Consider the following 22036-nt stretch of genomic DNA (forward strand, 5'->3'; position numbering starts at 1 on the left):
TATAGCACGTATAGTATATTATTATAACTTTATAACAGTACTACAACGAAAATGAACAATGATTATAATCATGATGATGATGATGATAATATTAGCACGATAGTTAACTGACAGCTGACATGTATTGTGTCAAAGTAAATGTCCAGATTCAACTGGACTAACAAGTATTATTTACAATTAACGAAAATTGAGGAAAGTTCCCCTGCTAGTCAATAGTCTCATATGCACCCTCCCCCCCCCCCCCCCCCCCCAGGAGTCTATAATATGAGGCCGAACGAAAATTCTACTAAAAGTAAACTTCAAAGTTATGATTAAAATAGTCGTTGAATAAATAAATAAATTATGGTAAAATAATACATTCCTTGATAGATTTAAAATCTTAAATACGAGTTGAAAATAATGGCTTACATAAAAAGCGATAAAACATTATTTTTTTCAAAAATTTAGGTTTTTCAAAAATTTCAAATAATTTTACTCGTGTTACGCCTTTTATAATATGATTAACACGCAATAGTTTGTGCTATTGAGGAGAAATAGAATTGGAAGTATACACATAATTAATTGATAGAGGAAAAAATAAATGTTTTCCTTCGATTGGAGTTAACATTAAAAATTCACTCAAAAATGCAAATATGAAACGTCCCATAGACGATTAATACATTTAATAAGAGGACAGTGTTTTTCCTTATTCATTTTATGAGTAAAAATGAATCAATGAGTACGTATTTGCTTTAGTTAAGTTTTTAATGCATTCTTCACTCTAATAAGAATTATTCTTATTTTTAACTATATTTTTTTGTTCTTACTTCTTGGTTGCATTTTTGTTAGATGATGTTAACGCTAGCCTCAGTGGTCTTAAGAGGTTTGTACTGAATAAGGAAACGAATCCGACGAACCATCCCATAAATTCTTCAGGTGATGACAGAAACGTTGCTACTGCTAGATATGAATCCCAGGAGGTCATCTTGGCTGAATCTGGCCCGATGGCACCTTAACACAAATACATTAAATTAATTGTGGTTTTTAAAATGTTTAACAAATTACTATTTGTACAATTGTTCACGACTTCGATAAAATAAAATTTGTATATTGGCGGGGGTCCTAAGACATATTTGAAGTATTTTTATTAACTTGTAATATAATTATATTTTATAAGGGTAACTCTAGTTGTACATAAATATATTATTTTAATTAATACTATAAAATAAATAAATTAATTATACTTCCCCCCCTCCACTCCGCTAATCCTTAAACAGATTCTATTAGTATAGTTTAAATAATTTTTAAAAAAAAACACACATTAATCGATGAGTGACACTAAATGAAAAAATTTAATTTTTGATGCATTTACTCGTAATTCATTATGTATTAAATAATAAAATATGAATATAATACATTTTTTTTTCATTTTTTTTTTTTTATAATAAGACATTCCTAGCCTATAAGGCTATCTACATCTATGGATAAATAACATAATTTTTTTTGACTAATTTTAACATGATATAAGTATTTACAATTACAATTAAGAGCGATAATTACAGTAGTGACTAGTTATTTAATAGCATTATCGAATAAGATCGTGCGGGCGACCGCGTTTTAGTCGTCTTTGAGGTGGTGGACGTATGTGTAAGTTAAAGTGTATTGAGCCAATTGATTTTTGGAGTGAACTATGGAAATTTGCTGCTAGAGCTTTTATATGATCTTGAATTTTTATGATTCGGAGGTCTTTATGTAGATTTTCGTTGCGTATGAACCATGGTGCGTTTTTTATTATTCTTAGTACTTTGTTTTGGAAAATTTGTATTTTTCTTAAGTGTGTCACTGAGCAGTTTCTCCAGATAGGACAAGCATAGGTAATTAGTGAGCGTAATAATTGCTTGTAAATTAATATTGAGCATTTTTTTTGTATAACTGATTTTTTGTTTAGGATAGGAAATAGCATTGAGAGGCGCTTGTATGCTTGTTGTAATTTAGAAGCTATGTGAGGCCCCCAGGTTAACCTCTTGTCCAGCGTGACATCAAGGTACTTGACAGAAGACTGCCAAGGTATGGAATCGTTGCCGAATCTTAGAGGTGGTGGATTGGAATAGCGACGTAAGCTAAAAATAACTGCTGAGCTTTTTGAAGCGTTTATGTGTATTTTCCTGTTATTGCACCATGTTGCTAGTAGATTTAGGTGATCTTGTAAGTTGTTTGTTATCGCTTCAACGTTGCGGGATTCACTGTATATTGTTGTGTCGTCTGCAAATAGTGCAATGTTTGTACGTGGTGACTGTGGTATATCAGAGATGAATATATTGAACAATATAGGTCCCAGTTTGGACCCTTGAGGTACACCAGCAGATATGGTCCGGGGGACAGAGAAATTATCATTAATTCTAACTGAGAATTGCCTATTTGTTAGAAAGGAATTGATAATATCAAATAAGTACTTCGGTGTATTGAAAGATTTTAGTTTGTATAAAAGACATTTGTGCCATACTTTATCGAACGCTTTTGAGACGTGTATAGGTAAATACGGCACCAGTATGGCAATGTTTTTCAAATGAATTACTGATATGTTCAGTTATGCGAAATAGCTGTTGTACTGTCGAGTGGTTGGATCTAAATTGAAATTTTGGGATAACATCTGCGCTGTCCAAATAATTTTGTAGTCTCGTATGAATAACTTTTTCAAAAATTTTTGATAGGGAGGTGAATATAATACATGACATACGTCATATTACACAGAAACACATTTTTAAGGGGTTAAGCATATGCAATTTAGTTTACGTTAAAGGAAAATGTGTGTAGAATCAAAATAAGAGTAAAATAAACATTTACACATTATTATTATTATTATTATGGTTTGCGAATTTTCGATACTAAACACAAGATGAAAACATTATTTTTTTTAAAGTTTAAAAAGTGTAAATGGTGTAATTGGATTATTGATGACCAGATGGGATGTAAAAAATCTATACTTATGCTCTACATTTAACCATCGGGATTGAGACTACTTCGGTATCTGCTGTCAAACTATGCCCGATTAGCGCGATAGAAAAATATAACATAATATAGTGAAGAATATTCTATAACATATATTTTTTTTTTTAATTTTAAAATATAGTATTTACATTCTGTAACATAAGTACAATAAACAAATAGGGTTTTTTTTTACAAAACATTTACATAGTTATATAATGAGGTGGGAGGCTGTCCAGTGACAGAATCTTCATGGTATAACAACTTAAACTATAAAAATGAACAAAAAAATGAACAATACACAATGCGTACATCGTCGCAAACCACCTCCACTGCCGCCATATAGCAATTACAACAAAAATTTAAATATTATTTTCAATTATATAACGTTATACTGCTGAGAACTAAAAGTGTTAAATCTAATAGAAAACAATTGCATATAGGAAAAAGGCTGTTCTGAAAGTTTATCGTGTTCATTTTTCAACCTAAGCTTATATATATATATATGTATATATTCATTTATTCGAAAAATTTACCAATTTTCTGTTATATAATTATTGTGAATTTCAAATTAATATCAGCAAGGTCCATACAATTTTCGATTAATTCTAATTTTAAAAACAACGAATTTGTAATATTTTACCTATTTTAACTTTATCGCAATAAAAACACGTTGTGTGCTTATTTATACCTACCTACTGTACGGTAGATTAAACATGTCCAATCGTGTATGCACATAAAAAATTATAGTCATACTTAATAGACCCTATACTGTTTACTTCCATTATTTAATAACTTTTTATTGATTAACAATAATTAAATTATTAATTTAACAATATTATAGTGTATACATTAAAATATAATATATATCTCCGTTATCCGATCGGTATTAATATTAAATTACCATTGGGTTAATGATTAAAATTTGCGTTTAATCAAAAATATTTATGTACCGTTAAATGACTGCTTCACTCTGTTTTATTAAACTGCAGTGCAGTAGTACAGGTATGTATAATGAAAATTCCCAAGTATGATTCATACGCCAACGTGATTAAACCGTAGTGCAGATATTTTATAGAAAAATTTAACTCTAATAAGTTTTATGGTTTTCTTGAAATGTTTAGTGATAATTGTTACACAACACTCTAGCTCATGATAAATAATTATATTATCATCATTCATCATGCTGCAGAAAAATATATGATATCAATGTTTTAGGATTATTTTCCCTCGGAATAGGCATTGACTATATAGGTACAACTTACTGTTAGGTATAATATCAACGTTTGTCTTCCATTAACGATATAATATATTATTATTGAATCAACAATTGTGTGTATGATGTTAACTATAATTTATTAAGATTAACGTTAATAATTATAAGTGGTACGCGATTGTTAAATACAATACTTTTATCAAGGCTTTCTTGCATTTAATTATTAACGATTAAACAATAATTAATATTTTAGCACTGCGCTATTGCTTGTACCAGATATTTAAGACATTTCAAGCACAGCGCAGCTGCAGCCGCAGTGTCACAGCATTGTGACATCAATGTGCAGGGCATTAATAATTTTAAAAGGATTATACTATGATGTATGTAAAAATCACCACGCATTCGCTATTGTGTATACAATCAAATACGAAATAATTAACTCAAAGTATTTATCACATTTGCCCATGATAAACATAATCATACATCAAGAAATAAACGTTATTTTAGGTACAGTGAATAAAAAGTCGAAAATAAATAAATAATTTTAGTCTTCAATAACGAATTCAAAATAATTACTTTTTTGGAATAATACTCTTTGATTATAATACGTATTTTATGCATGTATTCATTGTTATGTTTGAGTAGCATTTTTGTATAAATAAACAAGCAATTGAAAATGTGATAAAAATAAAAAAATAATTTTAAAATCAATTTAATAATTATATTGTTAACCTTACGTTATGCAAAGTATTAGTTACGATTATTACAAATATAAAGTAGTATAACTTCTATAATATTTGAATAAAGATAATGACTTCTGAATGATACGATAATGCGATTTTGTCACTTATCTACATAGTATAACGTGTGTAGCATTTCAATAGCATCGAAATTATAATGAGGTCTATTAAAAACATAATTTTAGTCCATCGTATGATACACCGTAATATTTTAATACAGTTACATTACTTTGCCATCATTTCACTAAAAATAACGTTATGTGGCTATCATTATATTTAATATTATAATAATATAACAATATTGAATAATGTACGTGCCTATATATGAAAGTATAATAATTATTGAAGATTTTAGATTTAAAAAAGTTTAGCGTTTTAGTACAGTTAAAGTGGCGACTCTAAAGGATATTTAAGTTAAATTATGTAAGTTTCTAATTTTTTTGGAATTTGACTAAAACTAAGGGAAAAAATAATGCTTAAGAACTTTATGTTAATGTGTAAAACGACATTATAATAAAATTTATATTTAATTACTTTTGTTGGTTAAAACTATATTTTAATCATAGGTTGTTAATAATAGGTATGTAATTTAATATTAAATAAAGCGAAACAATACGTAAACGTGATATTATATTGAAGTAGGTACATTTTACATGCTCAATTTCTGTATCATACAACTGAAACAAATCGACGACCATTAACCTAAACCTAAAGGTTTTCGAAGAATCGAACTACAATATTGTAGTAATTACGAGTACACCGAGGTATTATTATTATCATTGAATTTTTTTATTGATTTTAGGCATATTTCGTTAGTATGAATTGTGGAAATCATGTACTCGCGAGTGTTCTAATATTTTTGTTTTTAAAATATAAATCATTACCGTAGGGTATCGCTATTCGAAAACTGTACTCGATATGGCACGATGTCTGCACGTCGGCATAGATCACATCGGTCATCTATTTTATGGGAGTCAGTAGAAAGCCACTAGAAATCAAAACCTAAGCACTGTCGCCTGATGCACCGAAATATTTAAAATGAATAACTACCCTTTGGCGTTTATTACTAGAATTCTTGAGGACGTTTGCCATGCATCGAATACGATAATCTAATAGTCGTTACACATAAATAGAAAACGTATAAAAAGCCTTTGTTATGGGTGGAGGGGAAGGATGGATGCGGGTGTTATTTTTCTGACGTAAACTCTACCTGAAAACGAAGAAGACGACCAGCGGAGTCAACACCTCCTGAAGCAGCGGCAATACGAGAACTACGAAACAGCGGCAATCGATATAAATCGGAAACGGAAGCAGACGAAGTCGGGATGGATGTCACTGCGTAATCTATAGCGATGTTGCACAAGAGGTCGGCCGCCGTCCGCCTAAGTTTTTTTGTTCACACCACGGTCTTCGGTCAAGCCACGAGAGCGTTTATATATTATTATTATAACAATAATATAATATTATAATAACAATATATACACTATCTCCCGGGCGCGGACGGCGGCGAAACGGCGACGGACTATAATATAATGATTTAGTTTCGAATCGAATTCTGCAGTTTCGAAAACGCACGTCTGAAATATAATTTATGATAATATTATAATGTAGTATACGGTTTACGACCGGCGAGGACTTACGCCTGCTGCAGCGCCGAACGGATTTCGCAGCCCAGCCGACCCGTACAGTGATACGCGAGTCTGTGGCACGAAGCGGCGGCGGTGATGGAAACGGTTTGCGATAAAAAAAATTTTTAAAAAAAAATCCGTCAGTGTGGCGCGCATATAATACACGACACGATTACAATTATTATTGACAATTACAACAATAATAATAATGATAAAGTCGCGTTAGAGTGTGATAATAATAATAATAATAATCATCATTGTCGTCGTCGATATGTGCCTACATTATATTATTATTATTGTAATAAAGACGTCGTAGTCGCTTAAACGCACACGCGATAAGGCTGTCGACATCGTGTGAACCGCGTGCGTGTGCGTGTGTATGTTTGTGGTGTGTGATAACGCGCTAAATTTTTTATGAAATTTTTTTGTCTTTTTTTAATAGCGTTTATACCTAGTAAAATGGGATAATAATAAAAACCTGAACCGCACGTTTCCATGGTGTCAGGCACGTCCTTGTGAGCAGCTTTGAGCAGCTATGAGCTGTGGTGGGGCCCTGGGACCATAGGGAAGGGAGGGGGCAATGATCGTACCTAGCTGCTTCTACACATAGAATTTAAAAATAAAATAAATATGTTTATTAATTTATATTATTTAAAATAAGTTTTTGAAACTAATAAGCTTAATATGAAGGTGTAAATAAATGGATATATACACATCAATCGTATCTATAGGCGGCAATTGTATATTCAGAATCCTTTTTTCGAATGACACTTTGAATAATTTTTGCCACATTATTAACCTCGCTAAAAAAAACTCGTCCAATATTGTGTTTGATTTGAAATTTTTCGAAATCGATTTGAACCTTTTTTTTAGTACCTGTTGCAGGAAAGCTTGTGATCACGTAAAATGTGTGCTGCAATAAAGCGTTATACATATTATACACTTTTAGTACAGTGCATAACGGGCATAGCGACTGAACATAAAGAGCATTTACAGCATCTAATATTACTTTAATACGGTCATAGCTGGACGTGACAGCTTATGATTTAGTAAATATATATGTCATATTGATTATTATGTAATGATAATAATTATTTTTATTTGATTAAACACTTGGAAAATGTGTGGATTTAATCACGAGCCAAGTGCAGAATTGTTTTTTGAAAATTACGATTTATAATAATATTAACTAAACGAATATTAGAGCTACAAAATTAGGCAGTGTATAGTTGTAGAGTGCAATAATCTAATATTATTGACAAACCAACACTGAATACGATTGAACGACAATATCACAATAGATATAATATTATTTTAATAATATAATTGTTTACAATACGTAAGTACCTTGATCATTAAAATGATCATCCGAGACGCACCGAATGTTTGCACTTTTTAAGACGCATTTTAATAACTCATTATTGTATTATTCGTAATAGTTGTGTTATAAGCTGTACAATGTTTGATATAATTTCTATCGTTCTAAATCTATGAAGAATAATACATTTAAATAAGTCTTTAAATCACGTCTGTAGTCCTTGTTAACAATACACTCTATAATTGGGAAGGGGGTGACGATCTAAACTTTTAACTATCTAGAAAAAATTTTCAAAATGTACTTAAATTAAACTTAAAAAATACTCAAACAAAAATTGACCAAACATCATTCAAACTGTATAGGTACTTTTCAAAATCAATGTTGGTTAAAAAGCCATATCTCTCCTTGAATGATATATTCACACGTTTTGTCAACAAAAAAAAAACACATATTTTATGTCAAGATGATATATTATACAAACAATATACTATCATTATAATATATGTATATACGTTAAACATTGTACAACGAATATAACTAACATTTAAAATATAATTGCTTAAATTTATTTACCGGAAAAAAAAATTATAAGATTAATTTTCGTTTGGTCTATTGAATATACCTAAATGTACGTGTGTAGCATATATGTACCTAGTGCATATATACACAAATCGTGTGTGTGTTTGTGTTGAAGGGCAGTGCTTCGAAGGTTATGATAAATATTATGTTAAAATTGCGTGTTTTTGCGTTAGTATTGAATAATTTCTTGGATCATTTAGATCCAGTATATTGTGCTATAGACACACATGATTTTTTTTTTTAACTGTTTATATTATTATGTGTTACATTCTTAATTTGGACAAACTGTTTATTAGATTTAATAGTTCAACTATTTAAGAATTATTAATATCAGGAGTGCGTGAGGAGATACTAATGCACGCCGTGATAAGTGATAGATGATAAGAATTACGTGTAACTCGTATGCTACTCGGTGTACGCTAGTGTTTCTATATTAAAAAATGTTTAAATTCCATAATAGTTATACTTATTTTATATTTAATAACAAAAATATGTCCTATAATACCAACTTATTGATAATTTTCGAATTTCCGAAGAGAACGAAGAATATAACAGTCTTAAAGCCAACTGTAATACATTCTTTTTTGTTATAGCGGGAAAACTCTTTTTTAGCTCAGTAAAAAAAGCTATGTGAAAAATGTTCACATAACCCATCCTCTATTGACTGTAAAATAGTTATTTTAGATTATTATTTTTTTTAATTTAATAGATTTCAAGAAAATCACAAATAAGTTCTGACATACAGTTACTGTTTGTATGAAATCAAATTCCAAAATTACTGCACGCAATTTTAGGGCCTAGAACTTATTCCAGGTACCCGTTATAGTTCCTAAACATTTCAAAATGCGCTGTATATAATATTACCTATTCTAATAGATTAATAAAAAATAACTTAAGCTAACAGAGATATTGCGTGATCGAAAGTATAGTAAGTTATTATATTAATAACTATATTATAAGCCATAGATACAATTATTTACGACGTGACTGTTCAAATAATAAATAATTACAATGAAATAAGTGAATAATAATATTATACGACGTGGCGTTATATTAAAAAATAATTTCAAATGTTTATAATAATTTATCCTATTAACTTCATGGTAATTAATCTCCTCTAAACTATAGTTGGTGTTTTTAATATCGTATTAAATTATACATTTTTTCATAATAATTAGTAAGAAAATTCAGAAAATGAAAATAAACAAACGAATTTCAATAATGCAAGCACTAACTTACCTTTTATTCAATAAAATAAGCAGACAGAAACGAACGAGAACAGCAACCAACTGGTATCCATATTCAACTAGGTATACTCACTTGGTCGCGTGTTGAATTAAGCTTAAGATTACACTTGACTCTCGACACTACTTTTTTAAATTTATACATAAACCAAGATTAGGTTCATTTCGAGTAGATTTTTGTAGTAATATAAATACTGGTTTATTTTTAATAACCACTGACGGATAGGCGGTTTGTTTAAACCTTCATAATTTACAATACCTACAATAAATAACTATTATTGGCTATTGCTCTTAAACCATAATTTCAGCAAAAAAAAAAATTGTTTTTCGTCAATACCGTTCTAAAAATATAAATACAATTTACGTTATTGCGTAATCTTCAACGTGTGTAAAAGTAACTGTAACCGTTGTGTATGTATAATAAAAAATATTAATATATTGAATAACAATTGAAAATCGACTGCGTAACAGATTTACTTACAATCGCATTTATCTGGACGAGTTAAATTATTTAAAAAAATACACTTGAAATTATTAAAAATTACTAAAAATTAACTTACAAGTTTAACAATTTTCCGATATCACTTATTATACAGGTTGATAAATTCGACGACTTTTTCAAGGTCCTTGGAGAAATATATTTTAATTATTAAAAACAATTCGCTGAAGATCCATCCCCTAAATATTAATTATATGCGAGTATTAACATCCAAAAATTGTTTGCACTAACCATTTCGCGTGAAAATTAAACCACTTAAACTATAATTTCATAGTGTTAAGAAACCAAATGTACCTATACACGATACATCAAACATTTTTACTATGTTGCAACATTCTTGTGATAAAATTAATACAAAAAACTTGTACCTAATTGTTTTAAAACCCGTTATGTCCATGCCTTACATACTGATAACTTTTGTTGTATTAATGATTTCAAATAAGTAATAAAAATCACAAAATAACACGTAAGGATTGTCTTTTGTTTGGTATACAAATTTGATTTATTAACTATGAGTGTATTTTTATTATCTTTTTTACAAGTAAAATTTTTTTATTTTATGTATTTATATTTATAATCTTGTAATCTGCAGAAAACAACCAATAAGTAAACCACACCGCTTGTAAACAGTTATCTTAAATAAAATATTTAAATACATTTAAGATTTTTAATTTTAATTTTGTCTCGATATTTATATTAATATTATATATTATATTTATATTAATGATCTATTTAAAACTTCTTGAATGGTGAGTGAGTAGACATGCTCTAAAATGTATTTGTTTCTTAAATACCTATTCGGCTATAAGCAAAAATTATCATTTTTTGGGAATCAACAAAACAATTTTGTTTAAAAGTCAAACTTTTTAAGAACAAATAAATACGTGGAACAATTTTCACAACAATAATTGCTTACTTTAACTAAGATATACATTTAATATCATTTTAGGAATATAATAATGAGTATATTATATATATGATAAAATATAATATAAGGATTTTTAGTTCTATACGTTAACCGCCGTTTATAGACTCGAGCGTTACGTTCGCGAAATAAAATAAACTTGTCGCCGGAAGAAGTGGATTTAAAGGAATCCTTAACCTAGTTTTTGTTTTAATAAAATACATTTAAGTCGGAAGGCTATTCTTACAAATACCTATCAAAGAGTGTTATTTTTATTTGTCGCATAATTTTGCAATTAGCTACTTTATGTTTGCCTGCGTGATAATACTGATGATAATGACGTGTAATAACTAATAATAACTTGCAATAAAATACAATCATTATTACGGTGAATTTATCATTATTAGAATGATACTCATACAGTCATACTACACGAACATTTCTACAAAGAATTGTCATAAAAATAAACCGGAAACTATTCGATAATTATGAGATTGATGCTTAAAGTTCCGGATACAAAAGAAGCCGATTTGTGCGATAGATACATAACACGGCTTGCAATAATCACCGTTCGTTCTAAACTTGAATTATTTATAGTATACAATACAAAATGGCTAATCCCTATTTTCGTCTTCGGTAATGCAGTTGTTCGAAATTTGTTTTTTGAAATTTTTAAGACTACTTAAAGAACGTATTTTCAAACTTTTGAGTTTTTTTTTTAAAGCCTCGTGGGGGTCCAAACACATATATTTTTCAAACAGCTAAGTTCCTTGTGTACATGTAAATAATTACTTAACTGAAATAGTTTTATTGAAAATGTTGAGGTATCAAAATCAAAATCCCAGCGATTAGTTTTTGTCGTTTTTGAGTTATTAAACCATGTATATACTAATGATAATAGGCCAATATTCTTGTGTTTGAAAGATTAAGTTGATTACGGTGAGTTGAACATTTTAGTAATAAATATATATTAATCATTCAATTTTAATGGTTTATAAAAATAGTCCATACAATAGATCTATCACAATAATACATATACTTTATGTTTTTGTAAAATCATTTTTAAAAAATAAAATAATTTTAGTATAAATTATAAACGTTTGAATAACAGAAAAGACAACTCATTTTGATTTTGAATAAGGTAAGTTATATAAAAAACAAAAACAAATATTCATTAAATAATTAAGAGAAAAAAGGGGGAGAGGTTCTTACTTAAAATAAGAAGTTCATATTGATAACAGTAACAGTAAACCCTTAAGTAATACAAACAAATTTCAAGATTTGAAAAAGTCTTTACGTTTAGTTAAAAATTCCAAAACATCTGAGTTAGTATAGTAGAGTAATAAATCCATTACAATATTAAGTTGAGCCATAAAATAATTAGGCTTTTAAGTATTTTAATTTTGTATTATTTTATACTGAATGTTATTACTTGATTAGTTTGGTATATTATGAATATTATTTTGTACTAATTTTTATTTTTATTTTTTTTAAATTCTATTTATAAAAAAAAAAATGTTCAGATCCTCAACTTTGAGAAAGTTTCCTGTTTTCCTGATAGTCAATTGTATATAGTTTTAACTTTTTAAGCCCCGCTTAAAAAAAAAAAAAAATAACTTTAGCGAACCTTCTTCTTTGAAGTTGGGAAAGCAACAAAAAGATTACCAAAAACGAGAATAGGTATTTACACAATCTCGATGTTTATTTAATCTTGTAATACAAAAAAATCATAGAGTCTACATTTTTCACGAAATGAATATAATACTGTAAGCATTTTTTGGACATGACAACATTAAAAAAATATTTTTATTCTTTTTGAGCTATCTGTAGAATAGGTTTTATTGGAAATAATCTACTTCCACAAGGACATTTTTGTTAGCGGGTGGAAAATATTGGGAATTTAATGTGCAAAGTTTCTTAAAAGATTTTGAGTTATCGAGAATCTAAAGTTTTTAATACCCATTTTTAAAAAAATACACCGTGGTCTTAAATGTTATTTCTTTTCGGCGTTACCATGCAAGTGTTACCAACGCCCGTCGGTTGTTCCACCAAGAATATACTATAGGTAGGTAGTAATGTAGTATAAATAATATATTAAACCTCGACTAGTCTATATAGTATATCGACTATAGTTTCTATTTCAACGCAATAGTTGTGGTAACGTATATAATAATTAATAACAATAATACGTAGTATGATATTACAATAATAAACGATCGAACCTGCGCCGTCTCCGGCGGATCGACGACGACAAGCCGCAGGACGCGACAATGATCATGTACCCATATAATAGTGATAATAACTAATAATGCACAATAATAATATTTTCGCAACAGTGTTATCTGAAATGAGATCGCGCGCAACGGCCGACGATAAAGTTTTCGCCTGAGCAAGTACGCGACACTCTAAACAATAATAATAAAATGATATATACACAAAATATAATATAAAACTATTATAATAATAATAATAGTAAAAACATCTGTTTGTCCAAATATCGTATACGATCTCGCTGATCTCGGTGTACAATGATATACGATATATATCGTCGCCGCGGTGTGAAGTAAGTCGGTCGTCGCGGACGTCATTCGCTCGCCAAATGACAGACATTTCGACGACGTGTCACCGTCATGTGCACAGCGGTAGCCGCTCGCCCGGGGATCAGCCGACCCTTTCGCTATATATCATATACTTATAGGTAATTATACTATGAGACGACGGTAATTCAATAGTAATTATTATTATTATTATTATTACTATCATTATAATAATATTATTATATTGCCATGGTGGTAAAGGTAAGCATTAAATTGTCAAATACTTCAAGTTAAGTTAGCTTTTAACTTTAAGTCAATTTTTCTAAAACTTTTTAATCTAACTAGTTAATTATTTTTGTTTTTAACTTGTTAACTAATTCAGTTAAAACTGTTATTGTTGTTATACTTTACTTTGTATAATTAAATATCGTTATTGTGCAGTTAAGATTTTCTTTTCGTATCACACGTAACTAACAGATAATACTATTTTTCGATTCTGGTCATTTATTTGCCAATAATATATATCATAATAATCTGATGTTTCAATGTTTGTATAAATCGAAATATTTATATAAATATATAACTTTATTTTAACTAAGTTAAATTTTCGAGTTAAATATTTTCCTTGCTAACTTTTAATTTTAACCACTGTGAATTATTTTAATAAACTCGCCCAACCTTGGTTAATGAGCATCTACAAATAATTAAATATAATGTCGCAACAGGCTCGGAGTATATTGTTATACTGTTTTTCACAAACTGCACATATAAAGGTTAATTCAGTGGAATTTCCATTAGTAGAACCTCCTAATAACGGACGGCAGAAATATATGATATTTGTACTTGTATGTTATCTCGATGATGGGCGAACGCTGACAGTGTATAATACAGTGTTATTACCCACTTATTGCAAGCGATGGAAATAATATCATCTGTATATTGAACACCGGTTATTAGAGGTTTAAAACGCTGGCATATCATCCCATTGGTTATTATGGATTACACCATTGATTAATATCTTTCGTAGTTACCTACCATTATCAAAAATTATGGTTATATTTTTATTTTCAAATTTCTTTTTGACATGGAGCGGTATTGAGCGAACACACTGCTTACGGTATATTATTACTAAATTAATATATTATTATTGTATAAGAACATGCACAAATGCGGTTAGACATCACGCATAATAATATTACGTCTTTACCCGTGCGCACGTGACGATCCGCGACGCCGTTAGTAGTCGATAAACGTTTGATAAGCCCGAATTTGTATCGTATTCAACATTATAATTTTAATATTATATAATATTATATTATGTGGATAATATGCGTTCCCGATGTCATAACATCGAAGCCGCTATTAAAAGTAAAAAATATCGTATAACAATAAATTACAATAATTATAGACTAAATACACCGATCGAATAAACCACCGGCAACGTGATACCTTGGGAACGTCCTCTGTGCCGTAGTCGGATCACTCGAAAATTAATAAATTCGAGTGTTTTGCGATTAGGCGGCGCAAGTGGTTTCATCTAAGTAAACAATACCACCGTGTATGCCGCAATTGTACAGGTACTACAACACAGGTACATTGTTTTGTATTTATAATTTGATGCGAAACGCTTCTCGAGCACCCTTAACAGTGAATCGTTTATCGTGACATTTTTCAAAAATTCCAACAATACTCGAATATACATAATAATATATACAGGGTGATTCGTAGTATGTCAACCCCATTTTTATTCTTTAACAGTGAATTTACTCAAATTCTGTTTTTTTATTTTTACCATTCTTAGAAACCATATTTTCAAATATTTTGATTTGTTACTATTTCAGGAGTAAACCTGAGACGATTTTTTTTTAATCTGTTAATTAGATATTTTTTTTTGACGCATCTAAATCGAAATTCAAACGACTATTTTCTGAGTTATTAAACTTTATGTGTGAAAAACAATAATCCTTAATACCTAGGTAATGATTTATATTAATACCTAATAATATATCACAAATGCTTACAAGCTTAGGTTCACACATACTTGTCATACTTTGAGTTCAGATAATTTTTAAAAAGTAAAGCCTTAAAAACTGTTATTAATTAAAATTAATTACCATAATTTTTAAATTATCATAACCCTCACATACAGGGCCTGATTAAAGAGTTGGTCGCCAGTAGGCTAGGGTTGATTTTTACCTCAAAATTATTTTGTTGCGCCCCACATTTAACGTTGACCGATTTGGCGCCCTAGACAGTAGCCTATTTAGCCTACTGGTTAATCAGGCCCTGCTCACATATTTTCTAAATATCAACTATCATATACTTTTATTTTAATAATATGGGCTATTTCTATTAATCATGCACTTGAAGAACTCAGAAAGTATTTTGATTTGTGTAAACACCACAATTTTCAAAAATATAAATTCTTTAAAAACTTGAGGTACAAAATTTTGTTATCATTTAATCACACGACACTCATTAGATTGCATTAACAATCTAAATAAAAAAATCTGAAAATATCAAATAATATGGTCCTTCATAAGTAGGTATACTTTAAAATGTCCAAAAAATAGAGTTAAAATAACGTATAAATTATTATCAAATGAAAAAATGGGGGTGTGCATCTAGTTGAATCCCTCTGTAGGTATATTATAAACTATGAACGAAACTTGCGAAATTCGTGCGAAGTATAGGTGCGTCAAGCCCGGTGATTTAACGGCGCCATGGTGGCCTACAACAGTGAGCAGGTGAACAAGTGAGAACTTGTCGAAAATGTACGGTATACATTCACAATAATCGTCAATTGTTATCAATCACAGAACGATAATTACGTATAAGTTAAACATTGTAAATACTCGTCAACATTATGTTATATACTATTTTCAATCGAAATCACGTATAAATAAATAATAATATAATAGTTTGATATACTCACAATATAGTCACACTACAATCACTACATTATCGTATTGTAAGAATTGCAGCTATCCTACGGGAACGATCAGTAAAATACTAAAATATACTAAATATACTATTTGAGAATAATATCCATAACATGATTATTAAATTCATTGTTCAAAAACCGAGAACTATTCGAATTTAAAATATAATTTATGATATTAAAAAAAAACTTATTCAATATTTTTATTGGGAATGAAAAACCAACATCTTATCGAATACCATGAGTATTTGTTGTAGATATATGAAAGGTCACTTTCAAATTTAAAGGCACAAAAAATCACTTTTGAAAAATTAAATTAGGAATCTTTTAAAACCCATGCAGGTAGAGAGTTACAACTATATGTCTATATTTTAATTACTAAAACAAACTAGTGTGTTTAATTAATAATAATTAATTAGAAATAAAATTGATTGAAATGTATCTATATATTGACGCGTGAATTAATAGTAATTAAATCAATAACATTAATACATCGTTAATAATATAAATTACAAGTATTATATACATGCGTATTGTGTATAGATATAGTTGATTGTTTTACAATCATCGACATTCGATATACACATAGTGTTCTTTATTTCACAGTTTTATATAATATAAAGTATATAAATAGTTAACTAATAATGTTATGGGTAAATTAATCGTTAATGTGGAAAACAAGGTAATTCTATACTGATATACGATCAGTCATCGATGAATTAAAAACAAAAATAAAGACAACAATAAATATAGGTACCTATTAATTTGTAATAATAAAAAAAAGTTGTTAACGTAAACATTTAAAATAAATATGGTAATAAATAATTATATTATATTTATTAAATAGATTTTTTAAAATTATTTTTGACATATTATGTTATCGATGACACTTTAACGATAACACATAACTATTTATTAAAAATAATCTATTTCCAATAAGAATGGATACTATACTTTCGTTTAATTGGTTATACACTATTAATTGTCAACAACAGGCCATAAATGCACACTTAAATTAAGTGAGTATAGGTAGTTAAACGCGTATTATTTTATGAATACTGGTCACCTTTTAGAAGCTGTAGCCACAAGTTATTTAATCGGAAATCGAACGCATTGTTAAATAGGTCAACAATGTATGATAAAAGTGACTTTGGAAGAGTAACTGTTTAAAATAGTCCATTGCGACGAGTGTGCAGTTATCATAATATAGTCAATGTAGGTAGTTGCTGATAAAGTTTTGCATTCGATAGGAATACTCGACAATTTTAGAGTTCAGTTCAATAAACAATTATTAATATATATACAATTTTTTTTTTAAATCATTCTTATTCCAATGTTCTTCAAAATTTCTCATAAAAATGTTTTACAAAATTACTATACTAAAAAAATCACCATAATCAGCTCACCGGGCCTTTCAGTTATAATTATTGTTACTGTCGAATAACCAGGAGGAGCCAACATTCGAGGCTCGCAATAAAATATTAGCCGATAATATATTGTGTGAACAAATTTTTGTCGTGAAAGTGAACAAATTAAGTAAAACGTATGAACACGATTGCCATCTATATAAACAGTCTCTAACATAGATATAAATTGTAGTCAAAACGTATAGTAGGTATGTTAATTAATGTTATTTATTCGTGTTGTTCATTATTATTGTATAACAACCACTCTAACTCCAAAGTACGATTTTAGAATTATTTTATTGACGGAGAAAATATAAAAATGAATATACCGTTTCAATTGTATTGCAGCTTCCTCGTTCCACGTGGACTGAAAATCCAAAAAAACGCATAAACCTGTTTTGAAATTTGAACTAAGTACATATATAATTTCTTCGCACCTATTTTAGATTTAAAGTGTCTTCTCAATATTTTCATTTATTTGTTGAAAAAAAAAATGACAGTCAATAAAATTTGCACGTCACGCGGAATATATTATTGCAATAATGATTATAGGGTGAATACTATACAATGCGTATGTGTATTATTTGCTTATTGTATGTTGGCTATTAAAACAAACCGAAAGTATTAGGTACTGTACCATTATTATTATAATACAACAATAAACGGCAGTATTTAAATTTAAAATACCTTTTGTCTTGTACATATTATTTAAGCTCATGTCATCTCAACTGATGGTTAAACAATATCTCGGCTATTTCGCAAAACAAAAGTATTTTCTGAATTGTTTTATAACGCTACACAGATATTGTCATTTGTGCACATGATAATAATGCTTAAAATAGTTAAAACCATAGTTTTCTGAAGTAAATTTAACTACCATATCGTGTACTCACTTATATGTATTAATAATTATTATTATGTATGAATAATACAATATAAGTATTATACCTATGTTATTCGTGTACCAAATATCATGGATTTGTATCACTGATTGAGACAATCAAGAGACATTAACTGTAAAGTGAAAGTCTAGGGCTTAAATATTTGGTTTAAATAAAAATTGGTAACGTTTCTTACCTGGGATCATGGAGACAATTTATTATTAAAACGAATGTTCACTACACGACACTGTAAATACAACTGATGCATTATAAAAGTGTATTATCACATTGAAAATCGATTACCAAAATCACATAAAACGTCCATTAACCCATTAGAATAGGATCGATCGTTAATAAACCAAAAAAAAAAAATCATATTAAATGTTAATTATGAATAGGTACAATAATAAACGATTTACTAGGTTAGATATTTGTTATTATTATTATTATTTCTAAAAAAGTGTTCATCTATAGACAAGATTCGAAGTGTGGATCAAAGATATTATGCTCAGTAATAAATATAAACAATTATTATTTTATCCGTAAATGGTCAAACCATGTTATAGGCATATTTATTTGAACAGATGTTTTAAAAATTTCTGATTTCTATTAAATAGAAGAGTACCGTGTCAAAATTAGGTACTGAAGGTAGTTTTGATGTTTTAACGTTAAAATATTTTACTCGATCAAATTTCCAGTCAATATGCATACGCTAATAGGAATGTAATAGGAACGTTTTTATCTTTATAGAAAACACTAATGATTTAGGTATTTTGAATCTTAATTGGTTTTAGTAATGATAATGTAGACGAGTCCACTAGAAGTATACAATATACCGGACAGAAAAATCAAATAAATAAGCATATAATCAAATAAATTATTTAAATACTTTATTTCATCAATTTTATTTTTATATTTCAATTTTGTCAAGTCGGAACAATGCATTGGAATCGATTGAAAGAATGGTTATAATTTTTTTAAATTTATGTCTGATTTTTACGTCATACCAGTAGGATAACTTTATAAACAGAAGGATAACTTTCACTTTTATAAGAGGACGCAACACCCGCACTCATTAGCTTATTGTCTTACACACGTGAAACGTAATAATATCAAATTTATCAATTGTTCTACTAATGTAGATTGATATATTTTTCTACGCGTAAAACATATTTATAATCAATTTTGGAGTAAATATCTATCTATATACCTAATCAAATTTATATATAAAAATGTTGACTCTACCCCAGTTTTGAATTTTTCTGTTCAGAATATTTGAATTTTGAAACAAGTTATTACGTATTTTAGTAATCATTACGTTCTTATTTCGCCGATGTTTTCCTCATTTTAAATTAATAAACACGTGTGAAATATATTAACGTAATATTTTTATGTACCAATGTTTTTTTTTTTTTTTTAACTATAAATAACAAAAATATCTTGTTTTTGTTTTCAATTTTTAGAATTATAAATGGGAGATATAACATAATATGCGATTAATCTGCTACAGTTCGTCACGTGAAATAATCAATAAATTGATGAAAATTATTTAACGAGTATGTAAAGCAGTGGTACCTATAACTGTTTCGTTTAACTAGATAGAAATATAATATCGTCTTGTTTTCTTGTTCAAGTAGAATAATTGTTTTTAACAGTTTTCGCATATATTATGCAGCTTTTCCTCGGGGGAAAAACTTTGGTGAGACGATACTACATCTGCCTCTATTCCATCACGGAAATTCACTCAAAAACAAACATTTCACTTTGATCCATCGGATAACGTATACGACGCATAACATAACTTTATTACCATTGAATTATTATTAAATTATGCAAAGGCAGATACCTAAAATAATAATAAATAATAGCATAATACTATTGGTGCAGTGACATATATGGACACTATATTATTTAGGTATGATGATATTGTTTGGGAAATATTTTCTTGATTTATGCTGTATGTTTACCCGTCACAATAAGTGCATATAACGACTTTAATCGTCACACAAGGTCTCGTAACTTCAACGACGACATGCAAACCGAATTTATTGCCACCGCTGCTATATTGCCATCGACATGGCTGGAGCTCAATACGATGCTCAATGTGTGCGGCGGTTATGTTGCTCAATAGCCCCATGATGGCTTCATATCAGATGTTTTTATGATTATCTACGACGAATATTGATTTGAAACTTTTCCCAATCAGTTTTGTTCGCAAAGACCGCGTAAATAACTACCTATCACCTAGCTATATAGCGCATATAAAATAACATGACGCATACATTGCAGCAATTACGTATTTGATTTATATATAATATTTTTATAATTATTGCTCTCCCGTCACAGTATATAGTATATACGGTAATAATAATAATATTAATGTTAATGAAAAACTATTCGATACAAACGATTTACGAACTCCAAGTGGAAATAATAATAATCATTATTACATACACATAGGTGCCTACTTATATTTAATTGATTGTTTTTATTTTTTATTATATTAATATGGCTGCGTATATTAAAGTTGCAAAATCGTGTTATGGTAATTTTTCCGAACGCGACGGACGACGATGATGTTTAAAAACAATAACATTTGTTTAATTTACTTGTCTACGCGGCCCTTACGTCAGTACCTATATGTACATATAATGAAGCATAATAAATATATCATAATCCGGCAAAAATAATACTAAACAAGGATCGCCGTATACCTACCTTATTAATATTTATACTCAACCACATAACTATATATTATAATATGTATGTATACAAGTGTGAAGACGTAATTGAATAACTATGTCGATGTAATAAAAAAAAATTCAGTTCATGTTTTAAAAAATCTTTTCATACAAGCCGAAGATTGTTATCTATTTTATTGTGAAGACAAAATACCTATTATTTTATGATTATCTACCCATTGCCATTTTATTGTTTTCGATGGTCGATCATCGTATTATACGAGATAATGTTACGAATTATGACGTATACAAAATATATCAATAGATCAACTCGGTTGTAAAAGCTAATGACGTCGGACTCGATCTGCCTGCAACAGTCGTGGATGTTGCTTTATAGTACATTTTTCGTCTCGGCGGTCGTCGTCGTGTTTGTAGGAGAGACCCATTCGTTTAGGTATCATATTGGCACGGGGATAATAATAATATTATAATATGTCC

At 28.9% G+C, this 22036-nt stretch overlaps 1 protein-coding gene across 3 annotated transcripts in view; it reads right to left on the bottom strand.

Annotated features, from left to right (window-relative positions):
* Window positions 1-22036, bottom strand: part of LOC107173642 (trehalose transporter 1-like protein) — an 84746-nt gene that overhangs the window by 48123 nt on the left and 14587 nt on the right. Inside the window, exons 1-2 of one of the 3 annotated variants that reach the window (XM_015524253.2) lie at window positions 9685-9708; window positions 807-990 (exon numbers count right to left, since the gene is read on the bottom strand). In XM_015524253.2, coding sequence (XP_015379739.1) covers window positions 807-964 — 158 coding nt within the window. In that variant the 5' untranslated portion in view covers window positions 965-990; window positions 9685-9708. Of the gene's footprint in view, window positions 1-806; window positions 991-6130; window positions 6584-9684; window positions 9709-22036 lie in introns of those variants that run through there. The other 2 variants (XM_015524251.2, XM_015524250.2) reach the window with 2 other exon arrangements.

This window comes from Diuraphis noxia, unplaced genomic scaffold (genome assembly GCF_037042655.1).
Source record: "Diuraphis noxia isolate RWA-SAM2 unplaced genomic scaffold, SU_Dnox_SAM2 contig0004, whole genome shotgun sequence".
Lineage (NCBI taxonomy): Eukaryota > Metazoa > Arthropoda > Insecta > Hemiptera > Aphididae > Diuraphis > Diuraphis noxia.